Consider the following 25,205-nt stretch of genomic DNA (forward strand, 5'->3'; position numbering starts at 1 on the left):
GATTAGCGCCCTGTCCAGGGATTGCTCCAGCTTAGCCCCCAGTGGTTACTGGGATAGGAACCAGAGTCCCCATGGCCTTGCTCAATATAAGCGTGTTTAAACATGGATTGATTGATGAATGGATTATTCTGTTTCTTTAAATTAGGGGCTTCACTTACCTTGATGGAAGTCTAACAGCTGGGAACTTCAACTACAGAGAAAGGAAAGGAAAATAAAGTGTGAGCTTACTGAATAATAAAATGAATTACTGGAATTGACAAAAGGCACAACTGGTTATGAGTTATTTGATAGATTGACATTTGCTTCTTCTCCTCCTAACATTCCTATAACTTTAATAAGTTAGAGAAGAGAACTTACTATGGGATGGATGGACATTGTGCTTAATAGAGAGCACCAGCATGAGTAGAATGAATCCTCAGTTTAACAGCTCACTGTCTCGGTCTGCAGAGGGCTGCCAGGCCGTCACATTACAAATAAGTTTATAGTGATTTATGTGTTGTGTTTTATTTTAGTTTAATGTAATTTGTAAATGTGCAACGAGCTCTGAATCTGTCTAAAGTGGATTGCAGTGTTTAATAAATAAATAAGAAATACTGATGTGAATGAATCTTTAGCAGACCCCCTGTGACAGGTCATCTCTTCTGTCACTTTGTGGTCTTCACTCTCTGAGCTCCTGTCTCACATTAACTGTTCACCCTCAGTGTCTCCTCAGATGTTCTCTCTGTGAGCTCTCAGCTTTCTCTTTAAATCTCCTCCTCCTCCTCCTCACTGATCACAGCCAAACTTTCACTTTGGTTTCTTCACAAGTCACTTCCTTGTTTATCTGACTGATTCTCTCTGTCTGCCTCTCCTCAGACTAACGATGGCTGAAGCCCTGCTGTGTGGATCACAGGACGAGTTCACCTGCTCGGTGTGTCTGGACACCCTGACTGACCCCGTCACCATCCCCTGTGGTCATAATTTCTGTCTGAAGTGCTTAACAAACTACTGGGATCAGAGCCAAGAGTGCAGCTGTCCTCAGTGCAGACACACCTTCACCACAAGGCCTGAGCTGAACAGAAACACTCTGCTGAATGAAGTCATCAAGAAATTTAAGAGACCAAGACTCAGTTTTCATCCGTCTCAGAGTTTTGCCGGTGTTGGAGATGTGGAGTGTGACTTCTGTACCGGGAAGAAGTTCAGAGCGGTGAAGTCCTGTCTAACCTGCCCGGCCTCCTACTGTCAGACTCACCTGCAGCCCCACTATGAAATAGCAGCCTGCAAGGGACACAAGCTGGTTGATCCTGATAGAAATCTGAAGGAGAAACTCTGTAAGAAACATCAGAAAAGTCTGGAATTGTTTTGTAAAACTGATCAGACGTGTATCTGCATGATGTGTGGAATGACTGAACATGATGGTCATGAAAAGGTCGAGCTGGAGACAGAAAGAGAAGAAAAACAGGTGAGTGGAGTTTAGTGTTTAATGGAAGCAAATTAAACAAAAGGAGTTAAGTGATATGTAAATGTAGTTTGGCAGAGAAATCTATTCCTTCATGTTGAGGAGTCTCACTTTGCTTGTGTAGAATAGCAGGGAGCTGGAGCCTATCCTGGTGAGACTGGGTGGAAGACATGAAACAGTCCAGGATGAGATAAAAAGTGTGATCCATGGACAGTCGAGTGAGCTGAGTGCTCTCATTAAACTGAGTGGAGGTTCTTTGTGTTCTGATCACTTGTGTCTCGAGTACCTCAGGCCTCTCTAAGTTCAGAGATTTTATCCTTCTTGGGAACTGGAATGATAATGGCTACCTTAAAGTAATCTGGGACTTTGCCCAGCATCAGAGAATATTAAATATGTCAGTAAAGACAGGGGCTTACTGGTCTAAGAGTACCAGGTGGGACTCCTCAGGGCCTGCTGCTTTTCTGATATTCCGTTTCCTAAAAAGGTTTTTGTACCTCCAGGGTGGGGTGAAGAGGAATGACTGGGGGGAAGGAAGATGAAGAAGGTGAATTGGACTTCAGTGAAAGGGGTCTGAGGGGGTTGACACTGAAATGGTTGTGAAAGGGAGAGGGTCAGAGTCCAAGCAGGGCTTCATGTCCTTGTCAACCCAGCAATAAAACTCATTCAGCTGATTAGCTAAAATGGAGGAGGATGAGACCTGGGAGCACTTCTGTCTGGGATTTGTAAGTTTTTTCCTAAGATCTCCACACTGCCTGCCTATTACTGCTAAAGCCTTTCTCCAGCTGATCTTTAGAAGTGGCTTTTGTAGTCCTCAGAACTTTATTAAACTTTTGCTTTGCAGATTTATATTCATCCCTGTTTCCAGACCTGTGTGCCTGGGCCTTAGCAGTTCTGAGAACTATCAGCTCCTTGGTGAACCACAGCTTGTCATTGTTGTATCTCACAATGGACTTCTTAGGGAGACACACATCTTCACAGCAGGAGATGTAAGATGTTACAATATCAGCATAGTCATCTCTGCTGCTACACCAGCCTTCCATGGCTTTCCAATCCGTGGAGCCTAAACAGTCCATCAGCCTTCCAACAGCCTCAGGAGTCCATCTGTGGCTAACAGTCCTGGTGGGCTTTAATGGTTCCAGTTTCTGTTTACAGCTGGTGTGATGCCCGGGTGTGTACCCCGACACAGACAGGTAGGACACGGGTTCAGCACACAGCACACACTTTTATTTACACTTTTCTCTGCTCCCCAAAGCACAACACAGTACAGCAAAGCACCACCACAGTCCCTTTGCCACCCCTTCACTCCTCCACACAGGCTTTGTCCTCTTCCTCCCGACTCTGGCCGTTGGATGCTGGTGACTGGCCCCTTTTTATAGGCCACCCGGAAGGACTTCGGGTGCCCAATGAGCTTCTTCCGGCAGCACTTCTGGGTGTGGTGGAAGTGCAGCCAAATAGGGACCGTTAAATGTCCATGAGCCTCCTGGTGCTGGCCATGGGACCCAACAGGGCTGAGCTTCTATGCTCATGGCCCAAGGCTCTGCTGGAAATCAAGGGGGCTGCCCTCAGTCAGACTGGGGGTGAAACTGTCCTTGAAGTACTCTCTCTCCCCCATGGGCCTTTCATAAGGGTAAGGGCCCCGACCACCCGCCACACTGGGAACAAATCATGGCGTGGTTAGAGTGGGCAAGATGTGCACAGGAGAAATGGTAAAATGCCCCTTTAATGGTGGTGTAAAAGTGATCCAATGTTCTGCCCTGAAATGAGGGCCAGTTGATCAGTTGGTGGTATCTGGGCAGATTGTTTTTCATGTTTCTGTGGTTAAAATCCCCTGTAATGGAAATGAAAGAACTGGGGAATTGATTTTCTAAATGATGAATGTTAATATGAACTGTTGTGCCAATTGAGCATTCACTTCAGGAGGAATGTAAATACCAACCAGTATAACAGAATGAAATTCCCAGGGTAGACAGAATGGCTTGCAATGAATGACAAGAGTTTCAATATCAGCAGAGGAAAAAGAAAGAATTTCAGACACATCCCAGCATCAGCCGTTGTTAATAAACAGGCACACGGCGCCACCTCGAGATTTGTCACAAAGTCCACTGCTGTGGTCCACTCTGAATAACTGATATCCTGACATTAGGATACCGTTGTAGAACATCTGAAAGGCAGATTGTTGAGAGTGAAGCACGAAAGCCTCCGCATCTCCAGCACACCTGAACGCCAGCCTGCGTACCACAGTACCGCCTGGTGAAGTGGGATTGACGGGCGGCATTCCTGTAGGCAGACGGGGAAAACTTCTGTGGTAAATCTCCATCATCGAAAACAAATAGAGGAGAAAAATCAGATGGAACTAAGTAACTAACTAACTAACTAACTAACTAACTAACTAACTAACTAACTAACTAACTAACTAACTAACTAACTCACTAACTCACTAACTCACTAACTCACTAACTAAGGCCTGTATGTTCAAAAGCTCTTCACAAGTAAAAAGTAATTCTTGGAGTCAACAAAAAACACAAACCAACCACTCAATATACACACAGAGAATGAGCGCACCGGAAAAAACATGGCAGGCAGCCCGGTCAGCGCCCGTTATGTCAGGAGTTTAATTCTGTTGTCAGGTGTCCCTCCTGTGCTGCTTTAGTGGCCATTGAAATTACAAGGTGAGCCCCCCGTCACCGTTCATTTCCCACCATTCATTTACGTTATCCTCTGGTATTTGGTTTGCTGTCTCTTTTTTTGTTCTTATTTCACTCTTCCAGTTTCCACGTCACACATTGTTATTGTGGTTGTGATTTTTGCCACTTATGAACAGGTGTTTAGTTCTCATCACCTCTTATTTTATTCTTTATTCTATTTCATTTACTTAGAAAATTAAGGACTCATTGCCTGGAAGAAAAAGTTTTTTTGCTCTTGTAACGTGTTGTCATTTTTGAAGCGTTTGATGTTTGAAGTAATTTGACTTAATAAAAATGATAAAGCCGTAAAGTGAGTGGACCGATCTGCCCAATGTGACTCACCCGATACGTGCAGGTCACCATCTGTCACATCTTCATCAGTGTCCTTCAGCCCAGAGTCCGACGGCATTTCTTATTATGGTAAGACTTGTTCTTGTCTTCTGCAGTCTTAGTTCAGCTTCTTGTCTGACTGAAAAAACACCCAGACGCTTACTGCTTTAAAGAATTTAAGATTTGTGACGTCTCTTAGTTTATTGCATTGATGTTGGTTTGCAATTTCATAGATATATATAAATGTAAAATTTTGATTTTTGTTATTTATCTTCAATTATATTTATGTATTTTTCTTTAAATGATTTCTTCTTAACATTAGCATCATTAATCACTGTATTGATTTTCTGAGGTGATATAATATTATTATTATTATTATCCATCCATCCATCCATTTTCCAACCCGCTGAATCCGAACACAGGGTCACGGGGGTCTGCTGGAGCCAATCCCAGCCAACACAGGGCACAAGGCAGGGAACCAATCCTGGGCAGGGTGCCAACCCACTGCAGGACACACACAAACACACCCACACACCAAGCACACACTAGGGCCAATTTAGAATCACCAAATTATTATTATTATTATTATTATTATTATTATTATTATTATTATTATTATGTATTTGTCTTTAAAGCATATATACAGGGTATATATATATATATATATATATATATATATATATATATATATATCAGTGGCGGGCCGTCAGGGTCTGCAAGGCCTTCTCTGCTGGCCTAAAAAAATATCTGAATCACAAACTGATGTTAATTATATTTTGTCCATGAATACTTATTAAATAATTCCAAATAGGCTGTCCGCTTCCTTTCATAGCTTTTCTGATGGCTGTGCTGCTTCCAGACATGTATTTTCGTATTAAAGCATTTAACCAATCACATTTCAGCCATCATTTGTTGCCAGGCAGGGTCAAAGTCAAAGAAGTCTGCCAGGAGGCCTTCACAATCCGTTCTGCAGGCCCTCTAACACAAAATAAATGTCGATTAAACCGTTGCTTCAACCAATCAGATTTTGAGTTGGTTTCACTAGGGCCCTGTAGCAGGCGTACGGCAACGTCACCGTATTCACCGTATTCAGACCCGTTGATTTGATAGGATGGTGTAATATAAAAATCTGAATGCGAGCATCATGGGGCAGCTGTATACATTGGTATGTTTGGTGGTGAGCATTCCCGTGTCCACTGCTTCTGTCGAGCGGACATTTTCAGCCCTAAAGCGAATTAAAACTTATGAAAGAAATACGACAGGGCAGGTTCGATTTTCAGCATTCGCTTCAATGGCGATAGAAAGGGACTTTGTGATGGAACTGAAGCACATGGATAATCTGTACGACAGAGTAATTGAACTGTTTTTGAGGAAAGAGAGGAGGATGGATTTTGTTTACAACAATCTGAATTTTTGGTGAGTAAAATGTTGCGATTTTCCTAAATAATATTGCAAGTTTATGAGTTATTTTTGATGTTTTTTATGTGTGTCGCGGGCTGTAGCTGCAGTAGAAAGGAACTTGTTCACCCCTGGTTTGTCTATTCAATAAAGGCATTTATTGTGGCTATAGGAGTTATCTATCTGCGATGCAACGGCTCTTTATATACTGTATTTCTGCATATTAAGATGGTTTTTATAACCATAAATTAGATAGATAGATAGATAGATAGATACTTTATTGATCCCAGGGGGAAATTAGTTTTTGAGGGGCGGGTTGATTCAGATGGAGCACTACTGAAGGCCTAGGTGTGAAATGCACGGTCTGCCTCTGATATATATATTATATATTTTTTTTGTATTAGCATGTATTTTTTTACTTTGTTGACTTTCATACTAATATCCAGCCCAGCTTATCCCTTAGTCTTACTAATATCTCTGCCTGTTTCTCTTCATGACTGTGTAATCCCGGACTTCTTAAACTCCTTGTGAATGACTGACCCCCTAAACATCAGTGCCATGAGTTCCAATGTAACCCATACCGGGGGGCTGCAGCTACCATCTGATCTAAAAATCACCCTGATGCCCCTTAGCCCTGTGGCCCTCTATCTTAATCCAAATGTGATCCTCATGTTAAACTCTCTGATCTCTCCAGTCCTCCCAAGAGTGGCTTGTGTCACAGACAGCACTTCTGATAAGACCACCTTGTCTCCTCTACTCCTAATCTTAGCTCCTCCGACTTTATAATTTTCTTACACAATTGCCAGCCTGCTCTCACTTTTGTCACTTACTGTGATGTTGACAATGACAACTGGATCTGTGCCTCTCTATAAAATTGCCAAGCCACTTGCCAAACAAGCCATAAAGCAGTTTACCATGTTACACTTTGCTTTCTCATTTTCATTATTGAAATCTGAGTTTGTTTACTTTCATTTGCCTTCTTATTTGTAGAATTAAATTTTAAATGTCCAGTTTCTCTGAGAAGAGATCATGCACTGATAGAGTGCGGTTCTGCACCAACCAGTATCAGTTATATCTTCTTTACCTTTCAGCTGTTCCCATTTAGGAGATGCCACAGTGGACCATCCATCTCCATCTATTCGTGTCTTTCACATCATTTTCTGACACACCGACTGCCTTCATGTCCTCCCTCACCACATCCATAAACCTCCTCCTTGGCCTTCCTCTTTTCCTCTTGCCTGGCAGTTCCATCCCCAACATTCTTTCCCTGATGTACCCCTCATCTCTCCTCTGCTCAAACCATCTCAATCTCATCACTCTCACTTGGTCATCAATCTGTCATTCCTGTATTGTCCCCCTAGTATACTTGTTCCTAATCCTGGATACCCTCATTACTCCAAGTGACAATTGTATCATCCTCAACTCTGCCACTTCCAGCTCTGTCTCCTGTCTTCTGGTCAGTGCCACCGTCTCCAAACCATACAGCATAGCTGGTCTCACTGCCATCTTGTAGACCTTCCCATTCACTCTTGCAGATACTCTTCTATCACAAATCACTCCTGACACTCTTCTTCACCAAGTCCACCCTGCCTACACGCTCTTCTTCACCTCTCTGCCACTCTCTCCATTGGTTTGGACTGTTGAACCAAAGTATTTAAAATGTCTTACCTTCACCTCGTCTGCTCCTTGCTCTCTCACACTTCAGTTATTATGTGTATTTAAATATAACCATTAGTTACTCATTCATTTAATTGTTAGATTTATCTGAGCTCATTAAACTCCTCTTCAGATTTAACTTTTTGCTGAACTCCTCAGATTCACTTTTGTCTTTTCAGCCTCAGTTATCTCACTTGAGCCATAAAATGACCAAACAATAGACAAAGGTCTCACAAGTCTGAACTCCACAATGGCCTTGTAGATCCAACATTTATGTGTCCAAGGTCACCTGGGTCAGCGAGCATTTCTTCATCCTGCACAGTCCAGTGTTTTTATGAGTAAACATCTGATATCTTGGTCATCAATCAGATGTCATCTAAACATCAAGGACTGACTCGTACACCAGTGAGCCTTCAGACTCTCTTCTTTATTTGACGCACTCTTCAAGCCCAAAGTCCATATTGAATTGAACTGTTAAACTAAACCTTTCTTTCAAATCTTTTGTATTATTATATTTATTTTATCAAATATTTGTGTGTCATCTACTGTGACATTATGAAGACAAGTGTGATAGAAAAGTAATTTGTGTCATGGAATGTAAAACAAATGTGTGCACTCAGAATGGCACCAACAGTGGAAGTGAATTCTGATGAGACCCCCATGTGTCCTTTTGTGTTTCCAAACAGAAACAGCTGGGGGCGACACTGAGTGAAGTTAGGAGGAGACTTGAGAAGAAAGAGAAGAAAATGAAGGAGACAAGGAGGACAACAGAACAGATGAAGGTGAGTGAAATTAAGATACTTCATATAAAAGTGAGGAAAAAATGAAAAAGGTGTCAAAGTTTCTGGTGATGACGTATAGAGACAGGGAGATGGAGAAGGAGAGAAGATGGTTTATTGTGTCCTTCATGGCATTTCATTGCTGACAGCATTTCATATTTAATTAGGAATTCAGACACTGACATCTTAATATCCTCAGGTTTCTTATTCCACCACTTAAAGATGACTTAACTCTCCCTAACAACAACTTATAAAGAAGATTGTCACTGATGTTCAGTTGTGCATTAAGCCTTCTAATCTGTTTAACCCCATGTGTACCGGTGTGTGTGGCACAGGTGGAAATCCTGAGATGACCACTTTGTCAGTTCTGTGTGTGTGGCACAGGTGGAAATCCTGAGATGACCACTTTGTCAGTTCTGCTTCTTAGCTTGGCACCTAACTCTTTGCCCTGCAAAACTGGCAGTCTGATCTCCATATTTCAAATGTACAATGACAACTAGACAAGCTAGATTATGACATTTGGATCCTTCAGTGCTCTGGCCAGGAGCCTATCCAGCTATCCACAAAGGTTTTCTATCTGCATACCCAGAAGGCAATACAGCCTATGAGACTCTCTGTATTTGGAGCAAAACTTCATCTCAATTCCCATAATACCTGAATCCCTGACTATGACTACTTTTAGGGCTCCTCATCCCGGCCTACTGTCTCAGAGATATCAGAGTCACTGTGCAGCTCTGCAAGGTCCTGAAAACAGCTGAGCACCACCAACTTTGGGGTTGGTGATCCTGGACAGTGTGCACCTCATACCCTACACTAACATCTGACTGTGACCCATCTGCACACTAACTTTCACCTCAATGACACTCGGGTGAGCTGTACAAATAAAATTCACAGTGGCAGTTATTAGTAATAATGAAAAGTTAAATAAAGGAAACAGAACTGCAGCAACCTGGTAGATAAAGACTCACAACTTTAAGGATTCTAAGGATTACAATTGAAAACATTTGGGTGAAGATTAATAAGCAAAGACACAATTAATGTAATTCAATTACAACAGATCAGCTTTTCTCCACAATACCAATTCTTCTTCTTCTTGTTGTTACTTCTCAACTCTCAATCCCAGGATGACCAGGAGAGGCTCTTTTAAAGACGCACCTCAGTAACACTACCAGAGTCCTCACTGGACAATACAGCTGTCCTGCCAATGACTCTCACAGATCATACAGAACTCCTTATTAAGACGGCACATTCCATACGGTCTTTCAGGTGCCTTTAGAAGATGCTGCTACCCAGAGTACCAAGGGTCTACTACAGCCCTTATCCTAATTCAAATTATCCATCACTACTTCAGAATACCAACAAAGTGTCTTAGGACTGTTTTTTTTTTTTTTTTATTTTATTTATTAATTTTATTGTAATCATTCCATACAAATAGATCAAGTTATAACAAAAAGAAAACAAATTGAAGACAAATCAAACCCCACCGCTGAGAAGGAGAGCTTAGCCAAAGGAGAATTGCTTAGGGCTTTTTAATAAGGCAACATTAAACAAAAGAAAGGAAGAAACATATATAGGTAAATAAAAAATGGAGAAGGAAAATAAATGCGGTTATAATTATTTCTCTTATTCTGAAATATTATTGATTAGATCCTGCCAGGTTTTGAAAAAATTCTGTACAGATCCTCTAACTGAGAATTTGATTTTTTCCAATTTCAAATAATATAAAACATCGGTTTCCCACTGACTTATAAGAGGAGAATTAGGATTCTTCCAATTTAACAGAATAAGTCTGCGTGCCAAAAGTGTAGTGAATGCAATCACCGTTTGCTTGTCCTTCTCCAATTCAAGTCCATGTGGAAGGACACCAAACACAGCTGTTAGTGGGTTAGGAGGGATTGTGATACCAAGGCTGTCTGAAAGGCGCTTAAAAATTTTGGTCCAAAATGATGTTAGTTTGGTGCAGGCCCAGAACATGTGACCCAGTGAGGCAGGAGCTTGGTTGCAGCGTTCGCAGGTTGGATCCTGCCCTGGAAACATTTTGGACAGTTTTAAGCGAGACAGATGAGCTCGATATATAATTTTTAGTTGAATAATTCTATGCTTTGTGCATAAGGAGCTCGAGTGAATTCTCTGCTCTGCTACCTTCCACTCCTTTTCTGATATATTGATTAAGAGATCTTCTTCCCAATGTCCTCTTGGATCTTTGAAAGGTAGAGACTCTAATAAGATTTTATATATTGCGGAAATAGTGTTTTTTTTTTTTTTAATTTGGTGTCTCCATTTCATATTTTTCTCCTATCCAATAAGATCTCTGTAGAAAGAGTTATGGTGGAACATGATAAGAACTTCACTGCTCTGATACGGTGCATTGAGGAAGCCCACAAGAAACTGACTGAGAGGATCAGAGAACAAGAAAAGAGAGAAATGGAGACGGCTGAAGGAGTCATGGAGCAACTGGAGAAGGAGATTGAAGCGCTGAAGAGGAGAGAAGCTGAGCTGAAGGAGCTTTCAGAGACCAAGGACCATCTCCACTTCCTATAGGTGAGAGTGACACTTCACAGGGAGTCTGATCAGACGGGGGTGTGTGGGACCTGAGATCATTTACAGAGAAATTCAAAGGATCCGAGGAGTTATTAAAAATGGCAAGAACAGGCCATTCAGCACAATTTCACGTTTGCCTAATATTTCTCTAATTTATGCAAAACTCTCAACGTTCCTGCCTTTATCTGTGGCCCTCAAATAACATCCTATGGCTACCTGACAATCTCCCACATCAATTTAACTGCACTGATCAATGTAACTATTTTATAACCTTTTTTATTATGAAGATTGGAAATATCCACCAGCAGTTACCTTCACTTGTGAACTCTGTACATGGAGCATTTTATGATCCCCCCCCCTTCTTCTTTTCTTACTATTTTTAAACTCCCAACTGTGGTTGAAATATCTGATATTATTAGAAATTCCAAGCCCTCTACCTGTCAGCTGGCTCCAGTTCCTACTGATTTCCCTTTCCTCTCTAATAACTAACATCATACATTCTTCCCTTATCTCTGGTCTTGTTCCTTTGTCTCTTAAAACGGCTGTGATAACTCCAATTCTCAAGAAATCTGGTGTGGATCTCTACAATCTAAATAATTATCATACAATCTCAAATTTACCTTTCCTTTAAAAAAACACTTGGAAAACTGTTGCTGTGCAGGTTGACTCTCACCTTACTGACAATCATTTGTTTGTACAATTTCAGTGTGGCTTTCGTCCATTTCACAGTACAGAGACAGCCCTGGTTAAAATCACCAATGACCTGCTGATGGCAGCTGTCTCAGGGCTGTTGATCGCACTTGTGCTCCTTGATCTGAGCCCTGCCTTCGATACGATATCTCATGATATTCTCCTTGAGAGATGAAAATCGATTGGTGTTATTGGCACTCCACATGCCTGGTTCAAATCTTATCTCTCAGATCATACACAATTTGTACAACTAAAAAACTTCAGATCCCAAGTTTGCCCAGTTGTTAGTGGTGTTCCCCAGGGCACTGTCTTGGGTTCCCTTCTATTTATTATTTATCTTCTGCCTCTTGGTCATATCTTTAAGAAATCTGATATTCACTTTCACTGTTATGCTGACGACTCCCAGCTCTATCTGTCTACTAAGCCTGATTCCAGTCTTCCACCTTCTTCATTCTCTGACTGTCTTCAGGAAGTTAAATCATGGCTGTCTGCTAGTTTTATTAAATTAAATAGTGATAAAACAGAGGTTCTTCTGGTAGGAACTCAATCTGTTTTGGACAATTGTGATAATATCTCATTGACTATTAATAATTTTCTAAACTCTTTCCTCCAAGGTTAAGAGCTTAGGTGTCATTCTTTACAGCACCTTAAAATTTGAGGCACATATTAATATTATAACTTGGTCACCATATTTACATCTGAGCTGTTTATGTCCATCTCTTTCAGCTACCAGCACTGCTATTCTCGTTCATGCTCTGGTCACATCTCGTATTGATTACAGTGATCCCTCGCTATATCGCGCTTCGCCTTTCGCGGCTTCACTCTATCGCAGATTTTATATGTAAGCATATTTAAATATATATCGCAGATTTTTTGCTGGTTCGTGGATTTCTGAGGGCAATGGGTCTTTTAATTTCTGGTACATGCTTCCTCAGTTGGTTTGCCCAGTTGATTTCATACAAGGGACGCTATTGACAGATGGCTGAGAAGCTACCCAGCTTACATTTCTCTTTCTCTTGCGCTGACTATCTGTTATCCTGACATAGGGGAATTGAGCAGGGGGGCTGTTCGCACACCTAGACGATACGGACGCTCGTCTAAAAATGCTGAAAGATTATCTTCATGTTGCTACCTTCTGTGCAGCTGCTTAGTGAAGCGACATGCTGCACGGTGCTTCGCGTACTTAAAAGCTCAAAGGGCACGTATTGATTTTGACTTTGTTTTTCTCTGTCTCTCTTATCTCTCTCTCTTTGTCTGCTCCTGACGGAGGGGGTGTGAGCTGCCGCCTTCAACAGCTTTGTACCGGCGGTGCTTCGCATCCTTAAAAGCCAAACAGCCCTATTGATTTGTTTGCTTTCCTCTGTGTTTCCTTTGAAGAGGAAGATATGTTTGCATTCTTTTAATTGTGAGACAGAACTGTCATCTCTGTCTTGTCATGGGGCACAGTTTAAACTTTTGAAAAAGAGACAAATGTTTGTTTGCAGTGTTTGAATAACGTTCCTGTCTCTCTACAACCTCCTGTGTTTCTGCGCAAATCTGTGACCCAAGCATGACAATATAAAAATAACCATATAAACATATGGTTTCTACTTTGCGGATTTTCTTATTTCGCGGGTGGCTCTGGAACGCAACCCCCGCGATGGAGGAGGGATTACTGTATTGTAAGTCTGTCCTCTCTGGTCTTCCTCACAAACTCCTTTACAACTTCAGCTGGTTTAGAATGCTGCAGCTCATATTATTACCAGAAGACCTTCCATTGAACACATCACTCCAATCCTTCATCAGCTTGCCTGGCTCCATATTAAATACACACACATTGATTTTAAAATTCTGCTAATAACTTACAAGACTTAAAAGACTTATAATCTGGCTGCTCCTTATCTTTCTGATCTTCCTCACATCTCCATTCCTTCCAATATCCTTAGATCTTCTTCCTCTGTTTATCTTATTATACTTCCTGCTCAGCTGACTACCATGAGGTTTAGAGATGTCAGCTGAGTGGCCCCTCGCCTCTGGAACTCTCTGCACAAGATATTTGTGATATCGACTCTCTTCTTATCTTTAACAGATGGCTTATTCTGTTGATATAAATTATAGTTGATAAAGTTAAATTTAATTTTATTATTTATTCTGGTTTAATTGTGCTATAATATTTTATTAATTTTGTATTGTGGCTGTTGTTGTTAATGTATTCTGTAAGGTGTTCTTGTGTGCCTTGAAAGGTGCCAATAAATAAATTAATAATAATAATAATAATTATTATTATTATTATTATTATTATTATTATTATTATTAATACCTGATACGCAGGTAAATCTACAGTTGTTCGTTTGAGGAAGCAAATTTGTATGAAATGTGTTCTTAATAAGTTTCATTTTAAATGAAGCCACCTAACTAAAGACACCAACTCCTTTATATCTTTAAACACTCCTGTCATGTCACCTCCTCATGTCTCTGTCCTTTAACTGATGACATTCAAATCCTTCAGCATTTCCTCACAGCTCAAACCCCACAGTCCAGTCTGGTCTCTCTTCTTCTTCTTGACTTTCTTTTGTGCTGTTTTCTCATTTGTCTAACACACAATATTCCTGATGTGGTCCCACAAGTGTGTTCTACAGGGCAGATTACAGAACTGTGATGAGTGCACCAAAGGCCCCCAAGTCTTTTTGACAAGTCACGCACTTTATAGCTGCAGACCTTCAAGTTTAACATTATACTGAATAGTGTGTGAAAGTCCATCCATGCATCCATTATCCAACCCGCTGAATCCGAACACAGGGGCACGGGGGTCTGCTGGAGCCAATCCCAGCCAACACAGGGCACAAGGCAGGAAACAATCCTGGGCAGGGTGCCAACCCACCGCAGTGTGTGAAAGTCTTTGGATGTAATTTAATTGCCACATTTCCACTTTGAAACAAATATAATACCTATATCTATCCTATGGAGGCACCTGGCGTCTTGTGGTCCACTATAATGAAATATTCTCCTATAAATAACCAATAAATGAATGAAAGTAATCTATCTACAGTAATCCCTCGCTATATCGCGCTTCACCTTTCGCGGCTTCACTCCATCGCGGATTTTATATGTAAGCATATTTAAATATATATCACGGATTTTTTGGTGGTTTGCAGATTTCTGCGGACAATGGGTCTTTTAATTTCTGGTAAATGCTTCCTCAGTTGGTTTGCCCAGTTGATTTCATACAAGGGACGCTATTGGCAGATGGCTGAGAAGCTACTCAACTTACTTTTCTCTCTCTCTCTCTTGCGCTGACTATCTCTGATCCTGATGTAGGGGGATTGAGCAGGGCGTCTGTTCGCACACCTAGACGATACGGACGCTCATCTAAAAATGCTGAAAGATTATCTTCACGTTGCTACCTTCTGTTCAGCTGCTACCTGAAGCGACATGCTGCACGGTGCTTCGCATACTTAAAAGCTTGAAGGGCACGTATTGATTTTCGATTGTTTGTTTCTCTCTCTCTCTCTCTCTCTCTCTGCTCCTGACGGAGGGGGTGTGAGCTGCCGCCTTCAACAGCTTTGTGCCGCGGTGCTTCGCATACTTAAAAGCCAAACAGCCCTATTGATTTGTTTGCTTTCCTCTGTCTTTCTGACAGACTCTGCTCCTGACGGGCACTCCTTTGAAGAGGAAGATATGTTTGCATTCTTTTAATTGTGAGACAGAACTGTCATCTCTGTCTTGTCATGGAGCACAGTTTAAACTTTTGAAAAAGAGACAAATGTTTGTTTGCAGTGTTTGAATAACGTTCCTGTCTCTCTACAACCTCCTGTGTTTCTGCGCAAATCTGTGACCCAAGCATCCATCCATCCATTGTCTCCCGCTTATCCGAGGTCGGGTCGCGGGGGCAGCAGCTTGAGCAGAGATGCCCAGACTTCCCTCTCCCCGGCCACTTCTTCTAGCTCTTCCCGGGAGAATCCCAAGGCGTTCCCAGGCCAGTCGAGAGACATAGTCCCTCCAACGTGTCCTGGGTCTTCCCTGGGGCCTCCTCCCGGTTGGACGTGCCCGGAACACCTCACCAGGGAGGCGTCCAGGAGGCATCCTGATCAGATGCCCAAGCCACCTCATCTGACTCCTCTCGATGCGGAGGAGCAGCGGCTCTACTCTGAGCCCCTCCCGGATGACTGAGCTTCTCACCCTATCTTTAAGGGAAAGCCCAGACACCCTGCGGAGGAAACTCATTTCAGCCGCTTGTATTCGCGATCTCGTTCTTTCGGTCACTACCCATAGCTCATGACCATAGGTGAGGGTAGGAACATAGATCGACTGGTAAATTGAGAGCTTCACCTTGCGGCTCAGCTCCTTTTTCACCACGACAGACCGATGCAGAGCCCGCATTACTGCGGATGCCGCACCGATCCGCCTGTCGATCTCACGCTCCATTCTTCCCTCACTCGTGAACAAGATCCCGAGATACTTGAACTCCTCCACTTGAGGCAGGATCTCGCTACCAACCCTGAGAGGGCACTCCACCCTTTTCCGGCTGAGGACCATGGTCTCGGATTTGGAGGTGCTGATTCTCATCCCAGCCGCTTCACACTCAGCTGCGAACCGATCCAGAGAGAGCTGAAGATCACGGCCTGATGAAGCAAACAGGACAACATCATCTGCAAAAAGCAGTGACCCAATCCTGAGCCCACCAAACCGGACCTCCTCAACGCCCTGGCTGCGCCTAGAAATTCTGTCCATAAAAGTTATGAACAGAATCGGTGACAAAGGGCAGCCCTGGCGGAGTCCAACTCTCACTGGAAACGGGTTCGACTTACTGCCGCCAATGCGGACCAAGCTCTGGCACCGATCGTACAGGGACCGAACAGCCCTTACCAGGGGGGCCGGTACCCCATACTCTCGGAGTACCCCCCACAGGATTCCCCTAGGGACACGGTCGAATGCCTTTTCCAAGTCCACAAAACACATGTAGACTGGTTGGGCAAACTCCCATGCACCCTCCAGGACCCTGCTAAGGGTATAGAGCTGGTCCACTGTTCCGTGACCAGGACGAAAACCACACTGTTCCTCCTGAATCCGAGGCTCGACTATCCGACGGGACCCTCCTCTCCAGGACCCCTGAATAGACTTTTCCAGGGAGGCTGAGGAGTGTGATCCTCTGTAGTTGGAACACACCCTCCGATCCCCCTTCTTAAAGAGGGGGATCACCACCCCGGTCTGCCAATCCAGAGGCACTGTCCCTGATGTCCATGCGATGTTGCAGAGGCGTGTCAACCAAGACAGTCCTACAACATCCAGAGCCTAGTGGAACTGCCACCAAGGAGTTTTTTGCCCACCTCTGAGTCCCCAGGCTCTGCTTCCTCATTGGAAGGCATGTTAATGGGATTGAGGAGGTCTTCGAAGTACTCCCCCCACCGACCCACAACGTCCCGAGTCGAGGTCAGCAGCGCACCATCCCCACCATATACAGTGTTGACACTGCACTGCTTCCCCTTCCTGAGACGCCGGATGGTGGACCAGAATCTCCTCGAAGCCGTCCGAAAGTCGTTCACCATGGCCTCCCCAAACTCCTCCCACGCCCGAGTTTTTGCTCAGCAACCACCAAAGCCGCATTCCGCTTGGCCTGCCGGTCCCTATCAGCTGCCTCCAGGGTCCCACAGGACAAAAGGGTCCTGTAGGACTCCTTCTTCAGCTTGATGGCATCCTTCACCACCGGTGTCCACCAACGGGTTCGGGGATTGCCGCCACAACAGGCACCGACCACCTTACGGCCACAGCTCCGGTCAGCCGCCTCAACAATAGAGGCACGGAACATGGCCCATTCGGACTCAATGTCCCCACCTCCCTCGGGACATGGTCGAAGTTCTGCCGGAGGTGGGAGTTGAAGCTACTTCTGACAGGGGGCTCTGCCAGACGTTCCCAGCAGACCCTTACAACACATTTGGGCCTACCACGCCTGATCGGCATCCTCCCCCACCATCGAAGCCAACTCACCACCAGGTGGTGATCAGTTGACAGCTCCGCCCCTCTCTTCACCCGAGTGTCCAAGACATGTGGCCGCAAGTCCGACGACACGACCACAAAGTCGATCATCGAACTGAGGCCTAGGGTGTCCTGGTGCCAAGTGCACATATGAACACCCCTATGCTTGAACATGGTGTTCATTATGGACAATCCGTGACGAGCACAGAAGTCCAATAACAAACACACCGCTCGGGTTCAGATCGGGGGGGCCATTCTCCCAATCACGCCCTTCCAGGTCTCACTGTCATTGCCCACGTGAGCATTGAAGTCTCCCAGCAGAACGAGGGAGTCCCCAGAAGGTATGCCCTCTAGCACCCCCTCCAGGGACTCCAAAAAGGGTGGGTACTCCGAACTGCTGTGACCCAAGCATGACAATATAAAAATAACCATATAAACATATGGTTTCTACTTCGCGGATTTTCTTATTTCGCGGGTGGCTCTGGAACGCAACCCCCGCGATGGAGGAGGGATTACTGTAAACCCAAACTCTCTGTTCAATCTGCTGATCATTACTTGAGAGGATGTCCTTATTAATGTTACTTTTTATTTCTTCTTGTCCCTTCTTCTCTCCTGATGCAGACTCTGTCATCTCGCTGTGTCCTTCTTGCTGATGAAGACTCACTCAACTTGACTGTCACGGCTGACTTTTCTTCTGAGGACCTGCTAAAGGAGCTGTCAGGTCTGATAAAGTGTCTGGAGAAGATCAGCCAGTGGGACATCCTGCCTTTCACTCCATCAGGTACGGCGTCTGCTGTGTTCATTGTTAAAGTCCATTGGGTGGACCAGAGTGTCAATAACAAGGACAGTGAGATGCATGAAGAAGGCCTGTTCATTAATATTTATCCATTTTCTCTATTAGTAATATGTTGTAGAGCTATTTACAATGACAAGCTGAATGATATCACACTCTCACAGTAAGCAGCTGCTTTTATTCAGAGTTCTTGATATTGTGAAGGATGGCTAGCGTCTTTACCCGCCCAGTACACCCCTAGGATGGAAGGACAGGGGGTGACAGATTGCACAGGGCTTTATCTCCCCCAGGACACTAGATGGCAGTGACCCCAGGCTCAGATTCCCACATGAGTGCACGCAGGGCATGCTGGGTATTGTCATTCTAGATGGCAGCCCTGTTGGGTCCCATGGGGGGCAACAGGGGTAGGTGCTGGGTTGGGGAATCCCTAAGTCACGGGGTTTCCGCCTCACATGGAAGTGCTGACAGACCACTTCTGGGGCAGCTAAAATAAAATGGACTGCCTGCCTCACATAATCGGGAGGAAGAAGGACAAATCTTGCGTGATGAATGGAGAAGGCAGTGAGACAGAGAGAGAGAGTTTTGATCTTAGTGTACTTGTGGCCGTGGTGGTGGGAAACCCTTATAAAAGAAGAGTTTTCCCACAGTAAAAGACTCTTTGCCTTTTAACCCGTGTCCATGCCTGTTTGTGTTGGGTGTTTGTGGAGCTGGAGTGCCCCCTACTGTTCACAATGTATTTCTTCCTAGCAGAGTGAAACAGCCGCTCATTAGAACAGGCTACTGGTACAATGGTACATGTCGCACATTTATGGAGTTCTGTTCACCTGACATGCTCGCTCGTATGTCCTTCTTACTTTGTGCTTCTATTGCTCATCAGACATGTTAGGCCTTACAGCCATCAGTTTTTTTGTGCTTTTGTTTATTCTGTGATTCTTTTCATCTGCTCTGCATAACGACCAACATAAAATAAGGAACAAGAAGTTGTGTTAAACTGGCAGGGCCAGCTCAGCGTACAAATGAAGACGTAAAGGAAAATGAAATTGAATTGGAATCAACTTCAGTGCTTTGTGATATCATGAAGTCTGAAGGAGCTTCTGCTGTCTTCTCTGTCCTTTACATTCACTCAGATGAGCTCCTCTTTAAACATTCACAGTAAGCCATTGTCAGCCATTCTTCCACAGACTCGTGTGTGTTATGTGTGTGGTGTCGTAAACTCAGACTCATTTCCACCACTGATATTAAAGAAATTGTTTTATAGATGAAATCATTTTAGTTTCTATATTTAGGTGGGAAAGTTTGAATAAATTAGAGAACAGCATTAGAACGCTGAGCACTTCAGGACCACCTGAACACTCCACTGAGTTCACATAACAAGTCCACAGAGAAAACACAATAACAGACTTTACTTTAATTATAAATGTAATAATGTTTATACACACAGATACAGTTGAAGTTAGAAGTTTCCATCCACTTCAGGTGTATTCCTTAAAACTAACTTTATAATTGCACCATTGATTTTATACTAATGAACTACAAGCATTTAAGATGTCTACTCTGTGCAGGGCAGAAGTAATTTTTTCCACCACTGTTCACAGATCTCTGAGTATTTCACTTTTTATTGACCATATCACAATTCCACGGGGTTACAAGTTTACATACAGTTTGTTATCTGTGCCTTTAAACAGCTTGGAAAATTCCAGAAAATGGTGTAAAGCCTTTAGGCAATTAGACAATGAGCTTCTGAGAGCCAATCAGCCTCATTGGAGCCAACATGTGGATGGATGTTAAGGCTGATCATCAAACTCACTGCCTCTTTACTTGACATGATGAAAAATCAAACTAAATCAGCCAAGAGATCAGAAATAAAATGGTGGTCCTCCACAAATGTGGTTCATCCTTGGGCACAATTTCCAAACACCTGAAGGTTTGACGTTCATCTGTACAAACAAAAATACACAAGTTTAAACACCATGGAACCACTCAGCCGTCAGTCAGGAGATGTATTGTGTCTCCTAGAGAAGAACGGACTTTGGCACAAAAAGTGCAAATCAATCCCAGAACAACAGCAGAGGACCTTGTAAAGATGCTGGAGAACACAGGCAGATGAGTCTCAATATCCACAGTAAAACAAGTTTTACATCGACATCACCTGAAAGGCTGCTCAGCCAGGAAGAAGCCACTGCTCCAAATCCACCATCAAAAAGACAGACTGCAGTTTGAAATGGCACAGTGGGGCAAAGATCTGACCTTCAGGAGAAAAGTCCTTTGGTCTGATGAATTCAAGATCCATCTGTTTGGCCATAATGACCATTGTGATGTTTGGAGGACAAAGGGTGAGGCTGGCAAGCCAAAGAACATCATCTCAACTGTCAAGCATGGAGGTGGGAGTGCCATGTTGTGGGGGCTGCAGGAGGGACTGGCACACTTCACAAAATAGATGGCATCATGAGGAAGGACAATGATGGAGATACACTGCAGCAACATCTGAAGAGCTCAGTAAGGAGGGTGAAGCTCAGTCGCATAGGGGTCTTCTAAATGGACAAGGACCCCAAGCAGGAACTCCAAAGTTGTGGCAAAATGGCTTAAGGACAACAAGGTCATGATATTGGAGTGGCCATCGCAAAGCCCTGACCTCAGTCTGATTGAACTGGAAAACAGATGCGAGCAAAAAGGCCTATGAGCCTGTCCCAGTGACACCAGTTCTGTCTGCAGGAATGGGGCAAAATTCCAGCACCTCATTGTAAGAAGCTTGTGAAAGGTGACACAAAACAATTGGTTCAAGTTAAACAATTTAAAGGGAACACAACCAAGTATTAACAAAGTGTGAGTACATTTGTGACCCATTCGAATTGTGATACGGTAAATAAAAAGTGAAACACTTGGGGGTCTATGAACTTTATAGGAAAAAATGACTTCTGCCCTGCACAGAGTAGACGTCTGAAATGATGTGGCAAATTTATCATTCGTTAGTACAAAGTATACTTACGGTGGCTCTTTGGGTACTGCTGCCCTAACTTTGAATAAAGCCCATGACCTGCACTGTGAAGGAGCGTCAGTTACAACGCTACAGCCATGTGGCGTGATTACCTGAGGGTGACCCTCATTGTTGAGGACATGAGTGGCTGGACCAGGCCAAGGGGAAACCCACATAACACCTTTCTGTGGTAGATGGAGGGTCATTTCAGGAGGGTGGGACTGGACTGCGTGTCTGCCTGGGGGGATGACAGCCAGAATCTCAAGGTGTTTTATCATGTGGTGGGTGCAGCTGTACCAGTGCATGGCCCCTGACCTGACCTGATCTGATCTGACCTGATTAGTACAAAATCTGTGGAGGGTTATAAAGTGCTGTACAGATTTGTTTAAACACACAGTAAGCTAAAGCAGTTCTGCACTGATGAACATAAATGGAACCTAACAATGTCTGTCCATGAACAGAACTGCTGAGCTGTGGCCAACTGACAACACAGGAGAGGAAAATAGAAAGTGAGGTGACGAGAGTTAAGAGGTCAGACATGTGTGCGCCCAACTGCACCGGCACTGTTTACTACCTGGAAGAAAATCTGAGATCCAATGGTGGATTGGACTGGGCAGGCTGAACTCGGTCAGTTTCTTATCATGGAGCTCTGAGATGTTGGTGTCTAAAGCAGAGGTCAAGTCCACAATTGAGACCCTCAAATGTGTCTGTGGCTCATCAAAATGTTGGTAAATAAAACTCACTGCATCATCCACACACAAGTGGGCTCAGTACACAAACTTGATCTGCAGGTCTTGTTGTTTTATTCAACTGCACTGCGTTTGTAATAAGTGTCGAAGAATTTAACATTATAAAACTCCATCTTAACATTCTCCATTCTTCTCTTTTCTTTGCATTTTCAGGTCATGAAGCTCCAATCTTCACCCTGCAGCCTCCTGAACCTCAGAGCAGAGAGGAGTTTTTACAATGTGAGTCTGTCAATTCATGGAATTTATCATCATTTCACTGTTAATATCTCAGGCCAGGCTTATGATATGAAAGCATTATGTGAGTGTGGTGGGACTGAGGAGCAGAAAGTGACGGGGGTCCTGTGACTGGTGCATTATGGGATATTGAGATTCAGGACAGGGAGGCACCAAAGCAGTCTGTTAGATTTGAGTCTCTTAAGTGTCAAGTGGACTCATAGGAAATAAAAATGAAATCCTGCCGACTACGCCAGGTCCTCCTGTCACTCCAGTCCTACCTCCATTGTTCTTTTTCCTTTGTCTCATTTTCTTCATTTCACTTTCTGCTGTTTTCCTTTTCTCTTTTCTTCATTCTGTTTCTTTTTTATTTCAGTCGTTCCCTTACAGTATTGATAAGAATTATTTATTTACACAGCACAAGGCACACAATGAAAGCAGCTCAGTGTGCTTCACATAAAAACACAATGTCCACTCCATTAATATCTATATATACAGTCTATGTGTGTAAAGATGAAGACAAAAGGACTGCTTTATAAAAGAATCCCAGCTTTACTGTGAAATAAGTTAAAGCTGACTGAAGTACTTGGCCATTCTGTTCTCCATAGAGCTGACACTTTGATTTTGATTCATAACATAACATATTAACATACAAAACTAAATGAAAATAACAGAAGAGAATATTGGGAGACCTTAGATGTTAAAAGACAACATTGGATGAGAATCAACCCTCTAAAGAGAATCTCAGGGGTCTTCAGTCACTCAGTAAAGTCCTCACTTAGCTGTGATGTGTCATTGTGTGCCTCACACTGAACGTGGACAAGAGAAGAAGAGGAATGGACGAAGGTCACAGCTGAGCAGGTCAAGGTGATGACTACAAGACCACCTTCAAAGAGCTTCATGTTCCTGTTGCCACAGCAGCTAACATCAAGAAGTTTAAGGTCCATGTGACTGCAGCCAAACTCACTGGATGTCACATCAAATAAAAAATGGACCCCTAATTGAACAGAAAGACAGTTTAAGAGGTGAAGAACAAACCAAGGCAGACATCAGGACAGACTCAGGCTGATCACCACCATCAAAGTACAACAGCTTCAAGTAGCACCGTCAATCACTTACTGAATAAAGGGGGCTTCATGGTAGAAGACCCCACTTCCAAAAGACAGCATTGGAATCTCATCATCAGCAGCTCCTGATTGGTTCTTGTTAATTGTCTGTGTTGTGCTCCGCCCCCAGTCCCATTACACACTCCCAGATTTCCTCACTCGTTTTCTTTTCTCTCCTTTCAGACTTCTGTCCCCTCATACTGGACATCAACACGGCACATAGAGGCCTCCGTCTGTCTGAAGGGAACAAGAAGGTGACACGTGAGGGGAGAAAAGTCGAATATCCTGATCATCCTGATAGATTTGACTACTGGCGCCAAGTTCTGTGCAGAGAGGCTCTGACTGGGACTCGCTGTTACTGGGAGGTGGAGTGCAGTGGACGTGACCTGATGATTGGAGTCGCATATAAAGGACTGAGCAGGAAAGGGCGGGGTGTGGAGTGCCTCCTGGGATACAATGACATGTCCTGGTGTTTGCAGTGTTCTCATTCCCAGTACTCTGTGTGGCACAATAACAAGAGGACTGTAATCAGCACCCCCTACATCCCCAGAATTGGTGTGTATCTGGACTGGCCTGCTGGCTCTCTGTCATTTTATAGCGTCTCACACACAATGACCCTCCTGCACAGGTTCAACACCTCCTTCACCGAGCCCCTCTATCCAGGGTTTGGGTTTGGTCCTGACTGCAGTGTAACAATCAGCCATCTGACACCATGTGACCACTGACCAGTACCCTCCCTGGTCACTCGATGTCCACACAACCTCAGGTCCTCTTTGTGTTTGTAGTTTGGGGTGAAATTAAATTTACAGGATGGGTGGGTTGGGGGGCACCTTTGTAACTGAATTTGTGGATGAGAATGTGGGGCGAGTGCAGCTGTCAGGGTCTCCATTATTATTGGGTTTGAGTAGCCAATCAGGTGTTCATGTCATAATGAGGGGTGGAGACACCTCAGACCTACAAATAGCGGTCTGTTGTGACGGTTCCAGACCAAATTTACCAGGGGGCCCAGGGTGGGGCCAGTGTTTTTTCATGGGGGCACAGAACAACAAAAAAAAGGGCAATATTTAATTGTTTAATATATTAAGTGAATTTATTTGGAGCACAAACAAAATGAATTGAACATTTAACAATAAAACATACAAATGAATTTCAAACAAAAGATTTCACATACTGTACATATGCACAATAAACCTAAACAAATTTTACTTTTTGTACAGTAACATTTCTCTATTTTGTATGCAAGATATTGTTCTTTTTATGTAGGTATGTATCTATTTTGTTATAAAGTGACTTTTTAACAGCATGAAACTTCAATGTACACTCACATTTTCTGTTCAGTAATCTCTCATCCTCTAGCACTGGCAATACAGTAGCCTGTAACATTATAATAACAGTATTCTGCGTTTGTGATTTCTTGCAAAACGGTCCGCAAATGCATCAAGGTTCAAAGCCTTGGCTCTTCTGGATTCAATGCTTAGCACCCCTAGATTGCTAAGACGCTCATCAGTAATGGTGGACCGCAGGTAGGTGTTTACTAATTTTAATGTGGAGAAACTCCGCTCACAAGTGGCAGAACTCACTGGGAGCATAACAGCTATTTTGCACAGTCTAAAGAGCTCGTAAAATACCTCTCAGTGAAACGGATCAACTCCACTGTTATCGGATGGCTTTTGAATCACATCGCTCTTTATTTTTCTTTCCAAAAGTCTCTTGAACTGATGCAGTTCATGCCCCAGGTCATCAATATTGGCATCATAAAGACGACCAAATTCAAACAAAGTGGTGTCTTTCAAAAATGCATCACTCTTGGGGTTAAGAGATCGGATACTGCTCATCAACTCACAATTGGTCTTTGAAAAACGTCTGCTCAGTTCACTAAGCATGCAGTCAATGACGGGATAA

At 43.5% G+C, this 25,205-nt stretch overlaps 1 protein-coding gene across 1 annotated transcript; it reads left to right on the forward strand.

Annotated features, from left to right (window-relative positions):
- Window positions 1-592: 592 nt before the first annotated feature.
- On the forward strand, window positions 593-24,062 carry LOC114652406 (tripartite motif-containing protein 16-like). Its single transcript, XM_051927691.1, has 6 exons — window positions 593-1,441; window positions 8,193-8,288; window positions 10,593-10,820; window positions 18,090-18,249; window positions 22,138-22,203; window positions 23,487-24,062. Exons 1-6 carry the CDS (start codon window positions 863-865, stop codon window positions 24,026-24,028), a joined length of 1,671 nt encoding a protein of 556 aa, XP_051783651.1. The 5' UTR covers window positions 593-862; the 3' UTR covers window positions 24,029-24,062.
- The last annotated feature ends 1,143 nt before the right edge of the window (window positions 24,063-25,205 follow it).

Source organism: Erpetoichthys calabaricus, chromosome 5, assembly GCF_900747795.2.
Source record: "Erpetoichthys calabaricus chromosome 5, fErpCal1.3, whole genome shotgun sequence".
Lineage (NCBI taxonomy): Eukaryota > Metazoa > Chordata > Cladistia > Polypteriformes > Polypteridae > Erpetoichthys > Erpetoichthys calabaricus.

Coding starts and splice junctions, on each gene's coding strand:
- LOC114652406 (XM_051927691.1), top strand. CDS start 863: ATGGCTGAAGCCCTGCTGTGTGGATCACAGGACGAGTTCACCTGCTCG. Junction 1,442..8,192: donor CAGAAAGAGAAGAAAAACAG/GTGAGTGGAGTT, acceptor GTTTCCAAACAG/AAACAGCTGGGGGCGACACT. Junction 10,821..18,089: donor CCAAGGACCATCTCCACTTC/CTATAGGTGAGA, acceptor CTCCTGATGCAG/ACTCTGTCATCTCGCTGTGT.